The 20,047-nt window shown below is 38.7% G+C and overlaps 1 protein-coding gene across 1 annotated transcript; it reads left to right on the forward strand.

The window, feature by feature from the left end:
* Positions 1 to 576: 576 nt before the first annotated feature.
* CNIH1 (cornichon family member 1) lies at positions 577 to 19,123 on the forward strand. The gene is made up of 5 exons (XM_019923846.2): positions 577 to 765; positions 5,853 to 5,921; positions 10,077 to 10,189; positions 11,270 to 11,413; positions 14,908 to 19,123. The coding sequence occupies exons 1-5, from the start codon at positions 685 to 687 to the stop codon at positions 14,933 to 14,935; spliced, it is 435 nt and encodes a 144-aa protein (XP_019779405.1). The 5' UTR covers positions 577 to 684; the 3' UTR covers positions 14,936 to 19,123.
* Positions 19,124 to 20,047: the final 924 nt, after the last annotated feature.

Genomic DNA, 20,047 nt, shown 5'->3' on the forward strand with positions numbered 1-20,047 from the left:
CCTGCCGATGCAGGGGACACGGGTTCGTGCCCTGGTCCGGGAAGATCCCACATGCCGCGGAGCGGCTGGGCCCCTGAGCCATGGCCGTTGAGCCTGTGCGTCTGGAGCCTGTGCTCCGCAACGGGAGAAGCCACAGCAGTGAGAGGCCCGCGTATCGCAAAAAAACAAAAACAAAAACAAAACATCTATTCCAGGAATCCTTCCCTGAACGCCCCAGGGTGGGCTCGGCGCCCTGCTCTGACCTGTCATAACATGCTGCAGACTTCCGTTAACAGGGTAATAATGCTGTAATGATTTATTTACGTATTCATTTCCAGCACTATACTAACTTCTTTCCGTGCTAGTACTATTTTACTCACCTTTGTATCTCAAAGGAGAAGCACAAAAACCTGGAACATACTGGCACTCAGTCAATGAATATTTGTTCAAAGAATAAAGGAGCGAAGTAGGCAAGATAAATTAATCCTCTATGCAGACAATACAAGTGCATGGCGGACTCCGGCCACCGGAGGGCGCCTTGCACCCGGGCTGGTGCGCAGGCGTGCTGGGAGGGCTGGCGCCCCCGCGGCGGCAGCTGCGGAGGTGTGGGTTGTGGTCGCGGGAAGTGAATGGTTTTACCCAGAGGGCCCTGCGCCGCCTTTCTCCGCTGGCACCGGCGCTGCTCCCTGCTCCTCCTCCCCGGCCATGGCGTTCACGTTCGCGGCCTTCTGCTACATGCTGGCGCTGCTGCTCACCGCCGCACTCATTTTCTTCGCCATTTGGCATGTGAGTAGCCGGGGCCTGGGATAGAAGGGCGAGGTGGCGGCGCAGCCTCTTTTCGCCCCGGGCCCGTGGTCTGGGCGGCCACGGCCCTCGGAGGTCCGCACGCCTGGGAATGGGGCCAGGCCGGGGCGGTGCCGGCCGCGCGGCCAGGGCCCTGCGCGCCCTCGGTCCGCGAACCGGGGGCTGCAGGTCCAGGAGGAGCCGAGGCGTCCGGCGGCTGGCTGGCTGCGCCCGCTGTGTCCCGGCGCAGGCCGCGCGCGCTGCTACTCCTCCCTCGCCGGGTGGGGCGGCCGCGGTCCTAGCGGGCCCTGCGGGACAGCGCTTCGCTGGCCGGCGCCGCATCCCCGCGTTCCCTCGTCCCTCGGGAGGATGTCAAGGGCGCAGAGGGGCGTGCTACGTGCTGACCCGGAATGAAGTTTGCCGAAATATTATTTAATGCAGATTGCCTTTGTTTTCTGGTGTCCACAGGAGTGTGGCCCAAATGAGGTAGTTATAACCTACTTGAGATAAATTTCCAGCTGTACTTTTCAGGCACTTGTTGGGTGCTCTTCAGGTAGAATCACCGCCCCCGCCCCCGGCATTGTCTCCTGGTGAACTTTGATGCCGGTTGAATTGATTACTTTGTTGACCGTTATCTCCGAACTTTCCCCCTAAATCATACTTTGACCGACAGGTTTCTCGAGAGACTTCCTAGCCACCTCTGTGTTCGGAGTAGCTTGATTTAGTAGAGGTGGTTTTAATTCGATTTTGAAAATGCTCAGAAACCTTACGCTTCTCTAGGATAATTTTTTTTTTTTTCTCTTTTACTCACATCATGTTGCAGGACAGAAGCACATCCTTACTGGACCCTGTAAGGAACAAGTTAAGTTCCCTGTGAAATACAAGAGATTTTAAAGGATTCCTGTTTCTCTAACACAAAATTAGAAGCAGCCTTTTGGACATCAGCATTCATTAAAAATTTATCTTATTTTTGCTCTGCCCTCCATATTCTAGTACCTTCTGGAATATTGGTCTTAGTTTGAATGATTGGGTATGTTCACTCTCATGTAAATTTTCAGTCAGGTTTCATCATGCCCATAGCAGGGATTTGTTATGGAACATACGTGGTAGCAGTGTCTTGTGGAAAAAAAAAAAAAAAATCTCAAATCCATTCCCTTTTGCTAAGGAGTGTAATTACATTTATAATTATTTGAAACCCAACTGCTTGTGTAGTGGGGGAATGCTTATGTAGGCTGCTCCCTCAGAATGCTTTGTCAGTAAGAACCCATAACTTGAAGAGCATTTTGGGCTCTTCTTTGGTGGAGTAAAGACAATAAGTAAAGATAATTTGGGATGCAAACTAGCTCTGCCTTAGTAAGCCTCTGATGAAACTGAAATGTGTGGTTCCCTGCCATTTGTAGATGAGGATTTAATCACTTCCTGCTTGATGGGCACTCTGTTTTCTGAGCTGATGAGGATTCTTAGAAGAGAGCTGTGAATGGCTTACATTTTGAACTAGATTGTGTTTTGCTAAGAAAACCTGAACTGCACTTTAAAGAAAAAAATGGGTAATTTAAATCAATATGTATTTGGGTAATTTAAATGAATATGTGTTTGGGTGAAGTAGATGATTTTAAGTCCTGTTACAGAATTAAAAATTTGTTTGTACTCCACAGATTAGTGGAGAGCTTATACCCTTAGGGATTTCTAGTAGTTCAGAGGATTGTGCATCCTTTGGGAAAAAAATAGAAAATTTTAAATAAAGATATAGTTTTAATTTTTCTGTTAACTATGTAACCTTCAGTTTCTTTTTTTTAACTTTTCTTTTTTTATTTTTAATTTTTTAAAAATAATTTATTTTTGGCTTCATTGGGTCTTTGTTGCTGCACGCAGGCTTTCTCTAGTTGCAGCGAGCGGGGGCTACTCTCCGTTGTGGTGCGCAGGCTTCTCATTACGGTGGCTTCTCGTTGCAGAGCATGGGTTCTAGGCACATGGGCTCAGTAGTCATGGAGCACAGGCTTAGTTGCTCCACAACATCTGGGATATTCCCAGACCAGGGCTTGAACCAGTGTCTCCTGCATTAGGCAGGTGGATTCTTAACCACTGCCCCACCAGGGAGGTCCCCAGTTTATTTTCTTAGGTCATTTTAAGTATCTGTCAGAAGACGCATCTGGAAATTTCAAGTATAAATTCAGAAAATCCAGTTTATGTTAATTGTTGTACGGAGGATTTTTTTATGCTGATGGTTACGTCTGTCAGTTTAGTTCTAAATCATGTGATTGATGCTTTTTGGAGAATAGAGTTGGGAGCATAGGTTTGTTTGAAAGCTAAAAATGCAGAAGTCATTCCGCAAAGATGTGCATCGAATTTGAAGGTATCCTGAATTGTGTAGTTTGCTATCTTTAGGGATTTTTGTTTGTTTTGTTTTTGCACTTTTTTGGAAAACTTTGTGAATGTCCTTGTCCAGACCCACAGTCACAGAAGATTTGAAAACCACTAGTTTAAGAATCTTTTCAGAAGAGTTTTGACAACTCTAGCTTATAGCACTCAAACAGAAACCCATTCAGCAACATACGCATTAAAAGATCCTTTGAAATCACCTGAAGAAACGGTGCAGTGGGAAAAAAGTTAAAACACAAGTTTTGTACTCTGCTAGTAAATTGGATCTTGTTATAGGGAAGTAATTGTATTTGCGATCACAGTCCTTGTCTTAAATGTTATTACTAAAATGCATTGGGAATGTATCACAGCTAATGTCAGGTAATTGACTGATTATATCCATAAATAATCAGAAATTAGTATCTTCTATTTGTACATTTATATTTTTAACATTTATATGTGTTAGGGGTCATTAGCAAAGGAAAATGCCTTTTGGCGAGTTCTGTACTTTTTTTTTAAGCGTAGGACTAGTTTTTCCTTTTTCCCCCCTTTCATTCAGTAAATATTTGCTTTTAATATTTATTTGGCTGCATCAGGTCTTAGTTGCGGCAGGCGGGATCTTGGTTTCGGCTTGCGGGGTCTTTCATTGAAGCTTGCGGGCTCAGTAGTTGTGGCACATGGGCTCCAGAGCATGCAGGCTCAGTAGTTGAAGCCCGGGGCACATGGGATCTTAGTTCTCTGACCAGGGATCGAACCCGTATCCCCTGCATTGGAAGGCGGATTCTTAACCACTGGACCACCGGGGTAGTCCCATTCAGTAAATATTGATTGAACACTTATATAGGTGCCAGGCAGTATTTTAAGCCCTGCGACATAGCAGTGAACAGAGGAAAAATCTTTGCTCTCATGGAGCTTACATTTTAATGTTTAATTATTTTCCTTCTATTTCTACTTTCATTAAAATTTTTATTAGGCCAGGTTGGTAATTTTATAAAATTCTAGAAATTAAAAAACTCATCTTTTTATGAAGCTAACAATTTTAACAGGGTAAGCCAGTATATTAAAAGCTAGAAATATATGACTTCAGTGATTACTGGTAATATTGAGTAGCACTGTCTCACATATAAAAATACTAGTCCTAGACCACCAGAGCAAGGGCAGATTAAATTCTTTGTCCCCTGGGCGACTGGTGGCAGCAACTAAAATAGCTCCCCCATAAATTTGGGGCGTTTGGCTTCTTACTTTGACACAAAGTGGTGTGTCACCCCTATTTGATTTTTAGTGCATTTTGACTTTGAAGTTCTGTGTTCAGTGACCTTAAATGTTAAAGCCACATTTCTTCTCAGAGTGTGGACAGAAACATTCTTGATTCTTGCTGTTTTTTTTGATGGTATGATATAAAATTTTTATTTATTTACTTATATTAAAGTATAGTTGATTTACTCTTGCCATGCATTTTATTTGTTTATTATTTATTGGCCACGCCACACGGCATGTGGGATCTTAGTTCTCCGACCAGGGATGGAACTGTGTCCCCTGCAGTGGAAGCATGGAGTCTTAACCCCTGGACCGCCAGGAAAGTCCTTGCAATGCATTTTAAGTGGATGAGATCTTTCTTCCCTTATCATATTTATAACTGTTTCACTCATCACACCATGAGAAGCTGGCCTTACCTGGGCTTTACCCTTCTTCAGTCTTTAGTTTGGTGATCAAATGAAAGGACCTGCATGTGGTAGGAATATACAGAGGACATGAAAGGAGGTCAGATTGATCATTTTTGCAGTGCCCTTAAACAGGCCTGCTCTTGCCTGTGGTGCCTTAAGGTGAATTAGAATAAGATGCCTCTTGAGGCAGAGGATTAGAAAAGTCCTCCCTCCTGAATAGCCCCTGGTGCAGAGCCCATGCCAGGGTGCTTGGCAGCAGAAGCGTGTGTGGCATTGTGCCCTCACCTGGCCTTTTGTTCTGTGCAGAAACTGCAGTACTGTATGCGGTGGTCCTGGCTGTGAAGTTTAATATTCTCTTAGTGTTCCTCTATTCTGAGGCTATTTCTTGAATTTCCAAATCGAAGCAGGACCATTAAATGTATGTGTTTAGGTACAAATGGGAACAAATTGAAGCATACAAGTCCATTTCTAGTGTCCCGCTGAACACTGTGACAAGGGAGGGACATGCACAGATGATTAAAAACACTTCACCCTGAGGGGCACACAGTCTAGTGGGGGGACACAAACCTGAACTTAAATCCTCTCCTCCAGTATGAGAAATGCCAGCCTGATAGCGTTATAAAGCCTTGTTCTATGTGGAGATTAGAAAGGCGTGCAATTATTTCTGCCCAAGGGAGTTAGGGAGACCTACAGGGAGGAGTTGACATAGGAAGAATGTTTGTTTAGGATAAAGAGGAGCTTCTGTAGTTACGGCTGGGGGAAAGACTATTTCAAGCAGAGAAAATAACTTTAGTGGAGGCAGTGAAAAAATTGAGAATTGAAGGTATTTATCACAGTGATATCAGATCATTTTAATGATAACAATATACAAGTGTTTTCAGTTCTTTGAATGTGATTCTAGTTATTTATTAATTACCATATATTGAGCTTACTGTAAACTGGTACGTATAAAGTTGCTACACCTGTGCTTTTGTCCTATTAACTTTATTCAGTTATTGTTTGATGGGGCAGGTTTATTGCTGCTTTTTATTAAAGTGAGAGATCCTAACTATTTTATTTTTATTTTAGATTATAGCATTTGATGAGCTGAAGACTGATTACAAGAATCCTATAGACCAGTGTAATACCCTGAATCCTGTAAGTTATAATATAGGCTATTTCTCTAGATTTTTAAACTGTTTTTGCTTTTAACTTGATATAATTTGAAAATGGCCAATATTCTCAGTAGCATGATAAATTTGTACTTTTTGAAGTAGGCAGAATTTTAAAAAATATTCTTTTTCCTGTCCTGCTTGACTATTCTATTATTAATCTGCTGGTGATCGTGTCAGCTGTCATACTAACATTCTTCCAATCTGCTTTTTACATTGTCGGCCAAAGACAGTTGAAAAGGTCAAAAAGATTAAAAGAGTCAAAATTGCATTAAAGGTGTGTACTTCTTTTTAGTTTAATGTTTTAATGCTACATTCATTTCATGGGGAGGGTTAGGGCATTTGTATTTGTAAACTGTTCTGTTCAGTGTGCTTGTTCATATGCCTGTTGAGGTTTATGATTTCATGAAATTTCATATTTTATGCAAATGTTTGCTTGCTGGCCCAGTCAAGTAGGGAAAGCTGTTAAATGCTCATGCATTTAAAAAAATGTTATAGCCATAGGCACTTCGATATTAAATTATTAGGTGCAGTGTTTGAAAGTTGGTTAACATGAAATGACTTTAATAGGTGAGATTATTCTTTTGTGGTAACTTACTCTGAGGTAGTCTGTAGGTGGAGTCTTTAGTACCATATCTATTTTTATCTTTGGTTTTGTCTATTCTGGAATTTATTTATTCTTTCAGCAGCTGTTTATTTAGAGCCTTTTAGGTGGATAGCTCTGTTCTCAGGCTCTGGAATTTTGCAGTAAGGCTTACCTTTGGATTCATGCTGTCAGAATTTTGTGGATAACAATTTGTATACAAATGTCTACATAGTTATTTCTAGTATATATCCACTCTAAGTTTCTAAAGCAGACCTGTCTAACACTAAGTTCTGAGCTCTTCTGGATTTAGTTATAATGTGGCCCCATTGTGCTTAGGGGTTTTATATATATATTTGACTTCATTTAGTTTACAGGAAGATTCTCCTTTAGCCTGTAGGTTTGATTTTTGCCTAACTGGTCAGAAACTGAAAGGTTTTTTGTAAGAAGGCAGTGAGTATGTCTTCAGGAAATAGAATGTAATAATTCATCTTTAAACATTACTTAATGAAGATGAAAACATGTACAGACTTTAGCTGTGTAAAATTGTAAAGCCCTAGCATGCTAGAGGGATTTTATTTAGAAAGGGTCTATAAAGTTGGTTTGCTACTTTTATCATTGTTTCCTAGATAAATAGCCATGATGGAATAGATTCCTGGTTTGTCTTTAAAGAACTGCTACAGTAAGACTTGATGTAGGTACAATTAAAAGTATTAACTTGCTGTTTCTCTACTCTTATGAAGCAAAATGTGAGCTGAATCGGCTTTTTCACTGGGAAGTAATAATGTTCATTGTAAAACATCTTAACTTACTGTTTAAACTAATTGTTACCAAGAAATTAAGAAACTGAAATTTCTCCTTTTGATGGCTATGTATTAATAGTATTCTATCTTCTTTGGCTTTTCATTACTTCAAATAACCAAATGATGATGAAGATGATAATAGCTGAAATCAGATGAGGGCTTTCCTGGGTGCCAGGCTCTGTGCTAAGCATCTTTACCTGGGTTTTTTCATTCAGTTTTCATGACAATCCTAAGAGGTGAGTATATTATACTAACGAATAGGAGAGTAAACTGAGGCTTAGTGAGGTTCAGGCACTTTGCCCAGGGTCACACAGCTAACATAGAGTCAGAATTCAAACCCAGACAGCCTGATTTTTTTAGGTTTAGATTCTTGTATTTTCCTAATTTACCATAAACTTAAGAGGGACTAATTTCATTTTAAAATATAGAGTGTGATTTTTGGCTTTTTTTTAATGGAAAGAAATTCTCACTTTGTGCTTGGGACATCCTAATGCTGCAGTGGATTGGAAGGAAGTTTCTACACCAGCACAAGCTGTGTTTTGGATAGGGTGCCGATAATTGGCTTAATAGCAGTGCATCTGACAGTTTTCCCTATTGAAAATTTGTTTTGACAATTCTGCCAAAGTATGGGGGAAGACAAATACCATTATATTTAAAAATGTGAACCTTAACTACAGAATATTATGATTTGCATGTTTAAGTACTATCATTTCAGCCATATTTGCATGTGGTATTTATGGATACTAGTTTTTGTGTAAATGTGGGTTCCTAAATGGAATCATTTTGTGCCACTAATGGGGAAATTTCATCATTAAAGAATGATTGAAGAGGACTGGTCTTCATGAGAGATGCATAGTAAGAGTATCTGGACTGTTTTGCTGAGAAGGGAGGGAGTGTGGCATTTGTTTCATATTAAAACTGGTAGAGGGCTTCCCTGGTGGCGCAGTGGTTGGGAGTCCGCCTGCCGATGCAGGGGACGCTGGTTCGTGCCCCGGTCCGGGAAGATCCCATATGCCGTGGAGCGGCTGGGCCCGCGCGTCCGGAGCCTGTGCTCTGCAACGGGAGAGGCCACGGCACTGAGGGGCCCCCGTACCGCAAAAACAAAACAAAACAAGACAAAACAAAAGACTTGTAGAGTTGCAGATTATCTTTATTATCACTCTTATTAAAGAATATTGTTTAAGAGCAGTAGGGATCAAGCTTTCAAAATCATTTTCTCCCCATACCCTAGTCTGGAAAACTTGGATGATGATTTGTATTGTTAGATCACTTGGTTTTAGAGGGCCAAAATAGACTCATTATATTTTAAAGAAAACTCTTGTAATTTAAACTAGTATTATAAACAGCAGCTTTAGTGGAACTCCTAATAAAATGTAGTATATATTTTTCTTGGTTTGTCCTGCTTGTAGTCTTTGTGTTCCAAAGATTTTCCTATGGATATTTTCTTGCAGATGTTTAACTTTGATCTTAATTAAATGCTGACTTAATGGTCCATGTTATTTACATGTTTATATATATGTGCAGAGTTTATCTTGTTATTATATTACTTAAATTTGTAGAAAATATCTGGTTAGTGGTATAGATTAATTGGTTTTACTGGAATTTTATTTAAAATAGTATTAATTAAAAACTTTGCTTTACAGCTTTGAATGGGAAAAGTAATTTGGGAGTACTAGAAAATGGACTTGAATAAGTAATATATTATTTCTACAGCTATAGTCTCCCCTCAGGAAAGATCTGATGGGACAGTGCAGCACATTTGAGAAACTGGCTTTGCAGCTGTGACTTGTAGGAAGCTCTTTGGCTGAAACTTGAAATGAAAGGTTTTGGTATTTATGTTTAACAGAGTCATTAGGCTGAAATCTGTAGGATGAGAAAGATAATTTAAAGTAAAGCATGAACTCTTGGTCATTTTATAAAAAGCATTTTGCTTGAACTAATTTTTCCTCACTTAATACTACCTGCTATCAAAAGATGCATTTTGAGTTCTGAGCTCTTACTGGTCTGCTGTGTTTGTAGCCCTTCATTGGAGAAAGCAGGCTGAAAGAAATAGGAAGGCCTTGTAGGAATGGGAGCTCAGGAACCGGGAGAATTCCAATTTCATGGTTCAGATCTTAGTCTTTTCCCTCCTACATTGCAGAAAGCACATCGTTTGCATCTGTGCGTATTAATGTTCTTTCCCCCCGACTGTGCTGAGATTATTGGCTGTTGGCTTTCCATTGAAAAATTACTTTTGTGGTAATGTGATGTGGTTTGCTAAATATTGTATATGTAACATCCCTGGTTTCTGTTTAAAGGCTTAAAAACACTAATGTGTAAACTTCTAAAGGGGAGTTTTGTTTTTGTGGATTTTTTTATATCATGTTGCATGTGATCAGATATTTCATTTTTGTATTTTCATCATTCTTGAATGGTGGAAAGAAAAAATATTCTGAGTGATTAGCAAATAACTGTGTTTGAACAATCTGGGTGGTAACTTTGTATAATTTAACCTGTGGCTCTAAAAGTTTGGGTTTTAAATTTTAAGTTATATCTTATTCTTTTAGTGCAAGCTATATCCTCTGGTCAGTTGGCATATAATCCTGCTTTTGTTCAAAAGCTTAATATGGAAATAAAACTCAGTAGCATCTTTCATTTCTGATTCTAGGAAAACAGTGATTTTTCATTATTGAAACTTAGTTGCCACCTGCTTTCCAAATTAGCAGTTGACTTAATGCCAAGGCATTTTGATAACTGGCTTGTGTTTTTCTTCCAGCTTGTCCTTCCAGAGTACCTCATCCATGCTTTCTTCTGTGTCATGTTTCTTTGTGCAGCAGAGTGGCTTACACTGGGTCTCAATATGCCCCTCTTGGCATATCATATTTGGAGGTAATATTTAGATACACTTCTAATACTTTTCCTAATTAAATTTTAATTATACTATGGTTGATATGGTTATCTTACATGCTAGTCACCTAAACGAAATTAGTTAGCATTTATTTTTAAAACCACATGGATGCACAAATAACTGTGTTAATACCTCTTATGGAGCTTATGTTATTATTCTTTAAAGGGTTTTTTTTAAAAGTGAGGTATAACTTACATACGATAATGTGTGCACGTCTAAAGTGTACAGCTCAGTGGATTTTTACATATGGATACACTTGTGAAACTACCACCCAGATCAAGATATACAGCACTTCCAGCCCCCAGAAGAGTCCCTTGTGTCCCATTCCAATCAGTTAGCCCTGTACTTTCATAGGAGAACCAGTGATCTCTTGCAGCTTAGATTAGTTTTGTCCATCTTTGAACTTCATATAAATCAGATTGTACAGTGTGTGTCTAACTTCTTTCTCCATGTTTACTTTATGACTTTAAATTTGGTTATTTATAAAAGATTCATATTTCATAACTTCTAAATGTTATATCTGATCTATATAGCATTAGAGTGTTTTGTTTTAGATAGGCATGTCAAAATCTCATTGCCCTTGATTTTAGGAAATACATATGGAAGAAGTATTTAGGAGTAAAGTGGTTTCACATCTGTAACTGGCTCTGAAATGGCTCAGAAAAAAATGTACGTGTATTTAGAGAGAGAACAGAAAAGAGAAGGACAAAGCTGTGTGGTAAATGTGAACATTTGGAATATCTTGGTGAAGTGTTCTTTATGTTAAAATAAAAAGTTGAAAGAAAAAATTGTATTTCCTTTTTACAGTTATTCTTAATCTTGGATTTCTGGAAGTGTAGAGGAGACCAGATATGACTTGTTTAACCACCTTGTTCTCTGTAGGGGCTCCAGTTTTAAAATTAAGATGATAAAAGGAAAGAACTCCACCTAGAACTAAAAGTATGCTTCCCAATGTGGACCACCTCTCATTGTAACAAATATTATTTGAGAAGAAGAATGCTCCTTTCCATCCTGAAGGTTAGCTTCCATTCTGAGTGGCTAATCAACTGTGTTTATTACAGGTATATGAGTAGACCAGTGATGAGTGGACCAGGACTCTATGACCCTACAACCATCATGAATGCAGATATTCTAGCATATTGTCAGAAAGAAGGATGGTGCAAATTAGCTTTTTATCTTCTAGCATTTTTTTACTACCTATATGGGTAAGTTTAAAAAACAAAACGAAAATATGATTTCACTTTGCTGCCGGAAACATTTGCAGGCATTATGGTCTGAACACCTTAAAATCCACTTGAAGAATAACTCATGTCTTGAACGGTGGTACTGAAAACGGCACAGTGCACACCAGCAAATTCACACACATTGAATAAACTGGTACTTGTCAAGGCAGCCAACTGATGTGCAGTCAGAGGCAGAAAGTTGGGTCAGGGATGCTGCTTCCAAAGTCTCAGACAGTCAGTGAAGGACAGTCCTCATTCTCCATGGCAGAGCAAGAGGATATGGCTGTGTGCATTTGCAAAAAATTTCTGCTTGGCTTCAGTGTCTGTCTCAAGATTATGTTTAATTTTTTCTTTATCATTCTTCATAAACTGTATTTTATTTTCTGGTTTGCATGATCCGAATGGGATGGAGGAAAGAAAAGTTCTATCATATAGGATGCTGCAGTTATTTATTTTTTTAATTATTTATTTATTTTTTGGCTGCATCGGGTCTTAGTTGTGGCACACAGGATCTTCGTTATGGCACGTGGGCTTCTCTCTAGCTGTGGTGCGTGGGCTCCAAAGTGCAAGGGCTCTGTAGTTTGTGGCAAGCGGTCTCTCTATTTGAGGCACGCATGCTTAGTAGTTGTGGCGCACGCGGGCTTAGTTGCCCCAAGGCATATGGGATCTTAGTTCCCCCACCAGGGATTGAACCCGCATCCCCTGCATTGGAAGGCAGATTCTTAACCACTGGACCACCAGGGAAGTCCCGATGCTACAGTTATTGATTTTCCTCCCTTCATACAGTGATGGACTCATATCGTCATTCCTCTAGGTCAGGGTTTCTTGACCTTGGCACTGTGATATTTTGGGCAGGATAAATCTTTGTTGTGAGGAGCTGTCCTGGGCATTGTAGGATGTTTAGCAGCATCCCTGGCCTCTGCCCACTAGATGCCAGTAGCTTCCCCCGCCCCAGTCATAATAACCAGAAATGTCTCTAGATGTTTGCCAGATGCCCTCTGTGGGGCAAAATCAGCCCTGGTTGAGAGGCACTGTTCTAGGTGTACTGTAGGTGGAGGAAAACGGCTGCTTATTAAAACTGGAAATGGACACAGGCGAGTGTGGAGTTATAATTTTTCTTTAAGCTTTATAAATACATTTTTCCCATTTTTTATTGATAAATATTCAACTGGAGAGGAATTTCTACCTGATTGTCAAAATATGAATAAAATTAGTTTTATTAGATGAAATTTTGGCAGTAATTAAGTTTCTCTTCCCTCTCCTTTTTGTTACTTGAAAACTTGCTTATTTCTTGTTTACATCATACTAGTTTCCATTATGGAAAAGGGTGAAGTGCTAGACTTAAATTTATGGAAAATGTATTTTTATGATTTTAGATGTTATATTTGTGAAAATACGTGTCCGTTAGTACACCTAGAGACGTTCATACCTGAAACAAAGATAGTGAAAAAGTTCTGAAAAGTGAAATTCCATGTGTCCTTTTAATTTCTGTTAATTTTCAGTTTTTAGTTTCTATAATAAGTGTCTGGAACAGTGCTGGCATATAGTAGGCACTTAAAACATATTTGTTGAAAGAAGGAAAATAAATGAATGCTTGAATAAATGATAAAATTGGAGATGTAGAGTTGTGGGAAAATGTTCACCAGGAGATGGTGGCACTACATCATTCATTTGTTTTAAATTGTCTATCAACACACATGCATACACACACGAATCCAGGCGGGAGGCCCAGCCAACACAGTGCCTTGATTGAGGAGAAAGAGAAGGGCAGACACCCAGTCTGGGGGTCATATCAGCCACGAGCCCCCATAAGAGCAGCAAACTAAGTCCCAGGCCTATCGATGGAGTAGGGTATCACCCCCACCCGAAAGGCCTTTCTGAGAAGAGCCAGGGACAGCCAGCTGTCGGCAGGAGGAGAATGGAAACAATCACCCAGATTGCGAGAGCCCACAAGTCCACTCTGTCTCCATCATCTGTCCTCAGGCCGAGCACCAAGACCATTGACCCATTGGGCCCCCTCCCAGGCTGTCTGTGAACCTCTGTGAGCCCAGCCCTTACGATGAAGCCCATTGTCTGTCTTTTAAAAGCAATAGTAGGGACTTCCCTGGCAGTCCAGTGGTTAAGCCTGCGCTTCCACTGCAGGGAGCACAGGTTTGATCCCTGGTCGGGGAACTAAGATCCCACATGCCAGGCAACGGGGCCAGAAAAAAAAAAGCAATAGTAATGGATAAACATATTTAATCTGTGGTCCATCCAGACAATGGAATATTATTCAGAGATTAAAAGAAATGATCTATCAAGTCATGAAAATACATGGAAGAAACTTAAATGCATGTTGCTAAGTGAAAGAAGCCAGTCTGAAAAGGCTACAGATTGTCTGATTCCAAATATATGATATTCTGGAAAAGGCAACACTATGGAGACAGTAAAAATATCAGTGGTCACCAGGGGTTAGCAGGGAGAGAGGGATGAATAGACAGAGCACAGATAATTTTTAGGGCAGTGAAACTATTCTGTATGATACTGTAAGGGTGGGTACGTTTGCCAAGCAAATATACGTTTGTCAAAACCTGTAGAATGTACAACAGCCAGTGAACCTTAATGTAAACACTGGACTCTAGTTAATAATGATGTATCAATATTCGTTCAGTTGTAACAAGCATACCACACTAATGTAAGATGCCAGTAATAAGGGAAACTGTGTGTCTGTATGTATGTCTGTGTGCTGGGATCGGGAGGTCCATGAGAGGTCTCTTTACTTGCAGCTCAATTTTTCTGTAAACCTAACACTGCTCTTTTAAAAAGTCTATTAATTAAATAATGATAACAAAAAATAAATAGTCTATCAAGTTTGCTCACCTCCTTGCTTTGTATTTCCGTCTAGACACACATGCTTTTGAACCATGCCTCTCCCACCTTGCCCTTCATGTAGGATCAAATGGTTATTGCTTTTTATTTGCTTGTTGGTCCCCTTTTCCTTTTTAACCTTGCTGCTATTGCCTAGAGCCTTTCTCTAATGGGAAAGTTCCTTGATTGATCATTCCTGTCTGTAAAATGGGGATAATGGTACCTACCCTACCTCCTAGGACTTAACAGAAGGCCTGGCATGAAGTGAGCCCTTGGAGATGCTCACTCCTATTCTTAGACATAGCTGTGGAGCAGTGTGCTGTTTGGATTGCTTCTCTAAGCTCTGATCCCTATTAAGCTTTCAGCTGTGCTGTTCTACTTGCTAAAATTGGAAAGGAAATAGGGGACAACTACAGCACATGCACTGAGCCAATCCTACCTTAGGCAAAAGTCCATAAATGCAGATTAAAATCATACTGTGAACTTGTCATTCATCGGTCTTTCCATTTTCTGTGATGGTGTGATATCACAAACTAGTTTGCTATATAAAGCAGACTCAACTTTTTGGTGCTCTTAGTTTTTATAATTAGGAATGTTTGAGTTAATAATAGCCTTTTTCTTCTTTTCAGCATGATCTATGTTTTGGTGAGCTCTTAGAACAACACTCAGAAGAACTGGTCCAGTTAAGTGCATGCAAAAAGCCACCAAATGAAGGGATTCTATCCAGCAAGATCCTGTTTCCAAGAGTAGCCTATGGAATCTGATCAGTTACTTTAAAAAATGACTCCTTATTTTTTAAATGTTTCCACATTTTTTGCTTGTGGAAAGACTGTTTTCATATGTTATACTCGGATAAAGAATTTAAATGGAATTACGTATAAATTAATATAAAATGATACCTCTGGTGTTGACAGGTTTGAACTTGCACTCCTTAAGGAACAGCCATAATCCCTTGAATGACTGCATTAATTATTGACTATCCTTAGTCCATTGGAAGCTTTTGTTTATAGAAGTTGTAGGGCTCATTTTGATTTTATTGAAATGCCATTTAATTATAAATTAGCTGTAGATATCAGGTGCTTCTGATGAATTGAAAATATATATCTGACCTGTGGAAACTTCATGGGTTTCCTCATCTATCATGTAGGTGATTATATATGGATGCATTAAAAAAATGAGTGGGATTTTTTTCCCTTTGACTTGAAATATTATCCCTGTATATTGCATGAATGAGAGATTTCCCATATTTCCACCAGAGTAATATACTTGCTTTAATTCTTAAGCATAAGTGAACATGATACAAAAATATATGCTGACTTACTTGTGAAGAATGCATTTAAAGCTATTTTAAATGTGTTTTAATTTGTGAGAAATTACTTATTAAGAAATTGGTTATTATACTTAGTGCTCTAATCTGGTGGTAAAGATATTCTTAAGAGTTTGCAAGTACTTTAGATTTTCAAAACTGAATGAGAGAGAACATTGTATAACCGTCCTGCTGTTCCTTTAGTGCAATACAATAAAACTCTGAAATTAAGACTTATTTTCAGTGCATTGTTTTAAAGATTACAAATAGCTATTCTTAAACTTGCTTATTCCAAATAAAGACATATCACTGTCAATTTTTTAAAAAGATAGTAGAGTATTACATTGTTTTTTTAATACCATGCTTGGATCTAAAAAGGAAGATTTTTAAATGGTTAAGCACATTACCTTCTTTTGTCACTTGACAAGATTCATAAACACTGATGGCACAGCATCATCATTTTTCTTACCAATTAAAAACAATTATTGTGAAACTTAAAATGTTTAAAATATTTTTTTCCTTTTTGAAACAGCATATTTTAAGGTAAAATGACTTATAAGTTTGGTTTTTTTGCTGCTGCTTGTAAGGCAGGTAAAATAATTATGGCTTGCATGTTTCCGTAAGCATTCTTGTGCTTTATTTGGGATGAGGAAGTTAAGGCAATTGAAAATAGTCTTAAGTGGTTCAAAGTTTCTTCAAGGATCAAAGAAAGAAAACCATAGGCAGAAATTCCACATTAATGATCAAGGGAGTTTATGGATGTGTTTGTGGAAGTCTTACTCTAAGTACCCCTTGAATTAGATGCTGTACTGTTTTATTCTCTACTAGTGAAAAAAATGCCTCTCCACCTTTGGGAGAGTGGCTGTTACTGTTTTGAGATTGGGTAATGAGGATGAATATGTTGAAGAAGAGGATGTAGAACTAGAAGAGTGAGGAGAGTCCAACCATTTCATAATGAGAGACGCTTTAAAGACCTTGTCTTTTGTAGTCTGGAGCACGCTTCGAGGGATCATCAGTTCATGTGGTAAATTGTTTACTGAGCCCTTACCAGGCACTGAAGACTCATGATCTGAGTATAAGCAATAATTCAGTTTCTAATCCACCCAGTTGTACCACCTTGCACTCATTTTTCTTTCTTGTTCACGAGAACTTTTGATCATGAGAGACTTGGCCAAGTCTTCTGTACTTCACATAGGTTTCCTGGGGCAGTTACTTTTGTATTCCTGTCAAAGCATTTTCATGAGCCCTTGCTGTCTCTCAGCAAACACCACTTTCCTTTATAAATGAACATACCTTTAATAATGTATTCCACAATACTCTCCAGGATTAATGCAAGGTTTACTGGTTGTAATTTGTGGAAGCCACCTTCTCATGCTTCAAAAATTAGATATGTAGTCCTTAGCTGATTCCTCAAAGATGACTGACAGTTGAGGTTCACCCATCTCAGTGGTAGATTGTTAGTTCCTAGGCATGTGATTTGGTACCTGGATGCTCTCATAATATCTACTCATCTTTACCTTTTCCAGTGTTTTAATGAAATTAAGTCACCAAGAGAAAGCAGAAATATAATATTTGCATTTGACAGTATCCCACTTGTTCTTTCCCTTGCTCTGAGTTTGCTTTGTTCCCCCCATTAATCTGGTTTGGGTGGCCCTAGCCATATTTCTATTTTTCCTGCATGCCCAGCTGAAACGTAGTTAGCCTGGCTTTGTAATCCTTTCCAGCTTTAGTCAGACTGCACCCTGTGTAGCCACAGCTGTTTATTTAGGAATTCTTTTTTCCCTTGTTACAATTACTTTTGCTATTGTGTGATTTATCTTTAAGAGCGTTCCAACTCTCTGAAACCATTAGTGTAACACACTGTGGTTTTTATCTGTATCAGCAACTCCTTGCTGTTGGTACAGATTCTCCTGCATTAAAAATCTTACGTAACAAATGTAGTCTGTTTAGCAGTTATTCTGCTTGGTAACAATACTGTATCATGCCAACATGTCCTATTAGTGTTAAGGAGGTATGGGGTAGAAACTTAACTTGAATGCCTGAATCTGAATTTTATTAATAATGTTTGATGATTTTCACAGTATTTAACTGATAGTACCCACTCCCTATCCCAGGATAGAGGAGAGTTGGGTCACAGGCTGTACATAAACTGCTAATTTGTTTGAAGTTTGAATTACTTTTCATGGGAAGGGGGTAGTGATAGGAAATGACCAGATGATCCACTTTTGAGACATACCAGGTATTACTGAAGCATTTGAGAAGCCTCATGGATTACACCATGAATTGCGAGACCTACCAGTCAAGTTTAGATACCCAGGTAATGGTCTTACACAAAGCAGCAGAGTGCATGGCAGTTTGTAGTATGTGTCTTTTAAAGCCTGTTCAGTATTTTCCAGCTTGAGGACCACTTAGGTTAATAGCTCTCATCTTCTCTGCAGATCAACAACATATTTTGAAAATATTTCAGATAATTGCGTAGAAAGGAAATGAGATATAGATACACTTTGAAACTAGCAAATTATTTTCCTTGATACAACACTTCTCTTTTCCTCCAATTGTATATATTTATGAACAGTGTTCATGGAATATTATTGCCATGGTACTAAGAATGACTTCTGTGGATTTCCTCTTACACCCTGGAGGAGGGGGGGCTTTCATTTCAGGTATGGCTATAGCATAGCAGCATCAAGCCCATTAAAATAATCTATTTAAAAGTTTTCATCTAAGTTACTTATTTAAAATGTGCATCTCTCAATAATCAGTTGTACAGTATAATTGGAAATCAGAAGTTCTGACAGCCGAAATATTTTAAAACAACACTCTTTTCAAAGGGGAAAGATAGTAATGTCGAATAATTTAAGCTCTTTTGTTCAAACCAGTCATTGGTCAGACCAGCAGCTAATGAGTCTCTGGCACTAGTGTTATAGCTTAGCAGATGGTTCTGAACTAATACTCTGGGGCGATGCTAAGAGAGAAGATGGGGTTCTGTTTCCGGATGTGTTGAATAGCTTTCTTAGAACAATTTTACTTTGATTAAAATTAATGGTTTTAAAGCTAAATGTCTAAAAGGAGTAAACAACTCTGCTGCTTGTTCTGCTTGTTTTTGGAAAATAGTATTAACCACCTGAGGTGATCTGGGGGATTGGAGTGAAGGTTTTACCCTACTTTAGTTTCATTGATGCACATTGTGGAAGATGTAGAGAACATCTTGACATGGAAAAGAATGAATAAGTTAACGTTCATTGTACAGTGCTTTCCTAAATTTCTTTGGTTATCATGTTCTTATATTCTGGAGAAGAAAAATGTCTTAAATAATAAATTGATGACTAGGTAGATCTTAAAACTACTAAGGGAAACAGAATATAGTTAGCCATCTGTGCTCATGGTTTGTTAGATTTGAAATCTAAGTTAACCTTAATGGTGCTGTCCACCATCCAAAGACCTGTACACCATGTACAGCCCTTATGTCGTCCTGCCTTCTTAGAGCTTGCTTGCTTGATTTTGCTTTTGTATATTTAATAAAAACTGTCTCAAATGTTTCCTTGTGTAGTTTGTGGATAACAGTTGAGTTTGTGTTGATTCTATTTCAGCAACTAACTGGCTTGTGTATGACCAGGATTCTAGCTGGTCTCTCTGTCTCCCCTCCCCCATTGTTTTGAGGGCTGTCCTGCAGATTAACCAGAGAAAATGCTTTTCCAAGAATGTTGGAATTACATGTTATTAAACTTAATTGGATAATTATATTTGAGTAGTGACATCCCATGTTTCTTTGTTATGGAATAATTGATGTTTTTCCTTATACCTAGTATTAAAATAGTTTAGTCAAGCATTTTAAATGCGGAACGCTTAACAAGCACTTGTAGTGGAAATTGAGATGCGTGCACTTTGAAAATTCAGTTGATTATTAAAGGATTTGATTAGTCCATGCCAATACTTATCTTCCATTTTCTTAAGTATTCATGAGTAAGCTATATGTTCATATTGGGAGAAAGCTAATATAAGATTTGGTAATGTCAATTTCAATGTTTAAAGTTTAATGGAATATTGTGATTTTTAAACTGTATTTGGTTATAATACCAAAATCATGAGGAAGGTCAGTCTATTATTACAGCCTGTACTTTAAAAAAAATAAATAACTTTCTAGCTATAACTTTTGGCATTTATTACCTTGGGTAAGAAATCCCTAGGGATATGCAATTCTCCCACCTTCCTTAATAGTCTTATAAAACCTTAAGTTCTAGAAACACTGTGTATATAAAAGTATTAAAACATTGATTTTATATTATGGTACATGCTGGCTCTCTGGTCTGAAGTTCCCAAACAGCACCAGTAATTGTTTTATTCTCTAATGAAATTAAAGTAGTCCATCAGAGCAAGAAGAATGACAGAGTAAGACTTTGGGTAATTATATGATTATTTAAAATTAAGGGTTGATGTAGTGAAATTTGCTTTGTCTTGTGTGG

Source organism: Tursiops truncatus, chromosome 2 (genome assembly GCF_011762595.2).
Source record: "Tursiops truncatus isolate mTurTru1 chromosome 2, mTurTru1.mat.Y, whole genome shotgun sequence".
Taxonomy (NCBI): Eukaryota; Metazoa; Chordata; class Mammalia; order Artiodactyla; family Delphinidae; genus Tursiops; species Tursiops truncatus.

Excerpts from the sequence above, each read along its gene's own strand:
- CNIH1 (XM_019923846.2), top strand. The coding sequence starts at position 685 with ATGGCGTTCACGTTCGCGGCCTTCTGCTACATGCTGGCGCTGCTGCTC. Across the intron at positions 766-5,852 it reads TTTTCTTCGCCATTTGGCAT|ATTATAGCATTTGATGAGCT; the intron begins GTGAGTAGCCGG and ends TTTTTATTTTAG. Across the intron at positions 11,414-14,907 it reads TTTTTTTACTACCTATATGG|CATGATCTATGTTTTGGTGA; the intron begins GTAAGTTTAAAA and ends TCTTCTTTTCAG.